This window comes from Fulmarus glacialis, unplaced genomic scaffold (genome assembly GCF_000690835.1).
Source record: "Fulmarus glacialis isolate BGI_N327 unplaced genomic scaffold, ASM69083v1 scaffold21193, whole genome shotgun sequence".
Classification (NCBI taxonomy): Eukaryota; Metazoa; Chordata; class Aves; order Procellariiformes; family Procellariidae; genus Fulmarus; species Fulmarus glacialis.
This window is the reverse complement of record NW_009202609.1, coordinates 31,988-34,122: the sequence shown is the minus strand read 5'-3', so window position 1 is coordinate 34,122 and position 2,135 is coordinate 31,988. Positions and strand designations below refer to the sequence as shown.

General features: G+C 46.9%; 1 protein-coding gene across 1 annotated transcript in view; it reads left to right on the top strand.

Moving 5' to 3' along the window:
* The window catches only part of CSF1R (colony stimulating factor 1 receptor), a 19,885-nt gene that overhangs the window by 7,939 nt on the left and 9,811 nt on the right, over nt 1-2,135 (top strand). The window contains exons 6-7 of the mRNA XM_009574361.1: nt 805-1,071; nt 1,521-1,540. Of these exons, the coding sequence (XP_009572656.1) occupies nt 805-1,071; nt 1,521-1,540 (287 nt within the window). The remainder of the gene's footprint in view (nt 1-804; nt 1,072-1,520; nt 1,541-2,135) is intronic.

Genomic DNA, 2,135 nt, shown 5'->3' with positions numbered 1-2,135 from the left:
CAATGCTTCAGGTAGTAGGTGAGTGCTTCCCCAAAACACCAGGAAGGTGTGGGCTGAATCACACCTAGCCTTGAGTATTTGCTGCTTCTGCCTCCATCTTGTCCCTAGTTTTGTTGTTGGAAACTTCATTCTTGCTTGTGCCTGAAGGCTCACATGAGAACTGTGGAGCTGCTAGGAAAGGAACTGGTGTTCCCTTCACATCTTGAGGGGCAGGAGGGTATTTTTTGGATTCTGGATGAAAAATAGGAAAGCTCTTCTCAGTTTCTATGTGTTTATAAACAGCTTTAAAACAAAAAAAAAAAGAACGAGGCAAGATTATGCTGAAGACCAAGAAAGGCTGGCTAGAAGGAAGGGCAAGCCATATAAACCGAGTATGGATCTTTGTCTCTGATCCACATAAGAGGATTCAAGTCTATTATACACTTCTTTGTATCTTAAGATGGAAAATTCATCCTCATAGCTTGTAGGCTGGGGTTTGCTGATGACCCAAAGCCACTGCATACAATGGCTCAGAACCAGGGCTTGGTCTGAGTTGTTCCAAGTGAAAAGTCAGGAGTTTAGCTAAGGGGCCTGTCTTCTACAGATGATCAGGAGATACAGTTTTTCCCTCATCACTTATTAGGTTATGGCATGTAAAACCTCTTTCCCCATGGGAGTTCACTATGATTTTCTAGCTCTCCTCAGGCAGAGTGTAATCCAAGCTGCCATGACAAAGGAGCAACTTAAAAGTACTCCTTTGGCAACATAATCTGTGCAATGCCTCATTCCCTCCTGCAGACTCCCAGCTGCCCTTTCCAATAATAGTCCATTTATGAAGCTGGTACAAGCTTGTTTCTGGACATGCCTCCTGATGGTCATGCTCTCCTCTATCCTGCAGAGAGAGGTTATGTGTTCCTGACCCCAGTGCAAGCCACCAGCCAGGAGGTTGCCTTGGGAGAGAGTCTGAGGCTGCAGGTCCACATTGAGGCTTACCCAAAACTTCTCCACTGGGGCTGGGAGCACACAAACCCCTTGAAGAACTCCGGGACTACCACATTCAAGAGCCAAATGATCTCTGGAAACAACTGGTATGTGCTCTCTCTCTTCTACACTGGCCATGGCATGTTTCCAACAGTGCTTTCCTTGTGAGACAGGCAGACCCCATGCTAGTGGCTCACAGAAAACACTGTGGTTTTAAAGAGGGGAACTGTTCCGCCTTTCTGTCTTCTCTTTCCAGTATTATTAGCAAACCACAGTGAGCAGGTCTGATCAGGTCAAGGAGGACACCACCTCTGTCTAACTTGGCAGCCTTCTCTTTAGAAAACCTTGTGGAAGTCATTATCACGTTTATGGTCGGGCTGTTCTTCCTTGCAGGAAGAAATTGCAGGGGCAGATGAACAGTACAAAAAACTTAATTCCCTCACTGTTCCTCAGACCTGTCCCGTTGTCTGCAGTCTGGAGAGTGTATGTACTGAGCGGCAGTGTATGCCCCATGTCAAGAGAAGCCAGAAACATTGTTATGTGGATAAGACCTAATGGAGGGCACAGCCCTGCTCCTCCAAAGCCTACAGCCAACTGAGGCTAAAAGGACACTGAAAGAAAGAGAATCATTCCATTTGTGGGGAGTTTTGGCAATTCCCCTTTAATTTTCTCAGAAACCAAAAATAATCCACAAGAGGAACTGTGCCACTCAGCAAGCATGATGGCTTTAGGGCAAACTGTTTCTTGCATCGGGATCTGAGAAATGGCCTGGGGGCAGATGGGAGTGGGCACTAGGGACCATGACTTGATGGGCTAAGAAATGGGAGGAATAACTCATTCTGTCAAAGGCAGGAGGACCAGCATCCTCTAGCCCTTCAAAGACAATGATTTAGATGTCAAACTCTGTTCTTTCTGAGCATTCACCCACCCATAGCCTTTCAGAAGTGCTGTGCACTTGGTGGCAAAAGGTCTTTCCTCTAAGGAAGATCAGACCCTCCCTGCTTCCCCTGAAGAAGCAAGTAGCAGATTCCCTTGTGGGCTGGGATTAGTGCTGGGAAGTGTTCACTCACTCCAGGGCCCAGGAAGCAGCAGCATCTCACTGAGCAAAGACTGTATGAGTGCTTGAGTTTCCTCAGCACAGCTTTCGGTGTTTACTCTCTCTGTGTGAGCAGGTA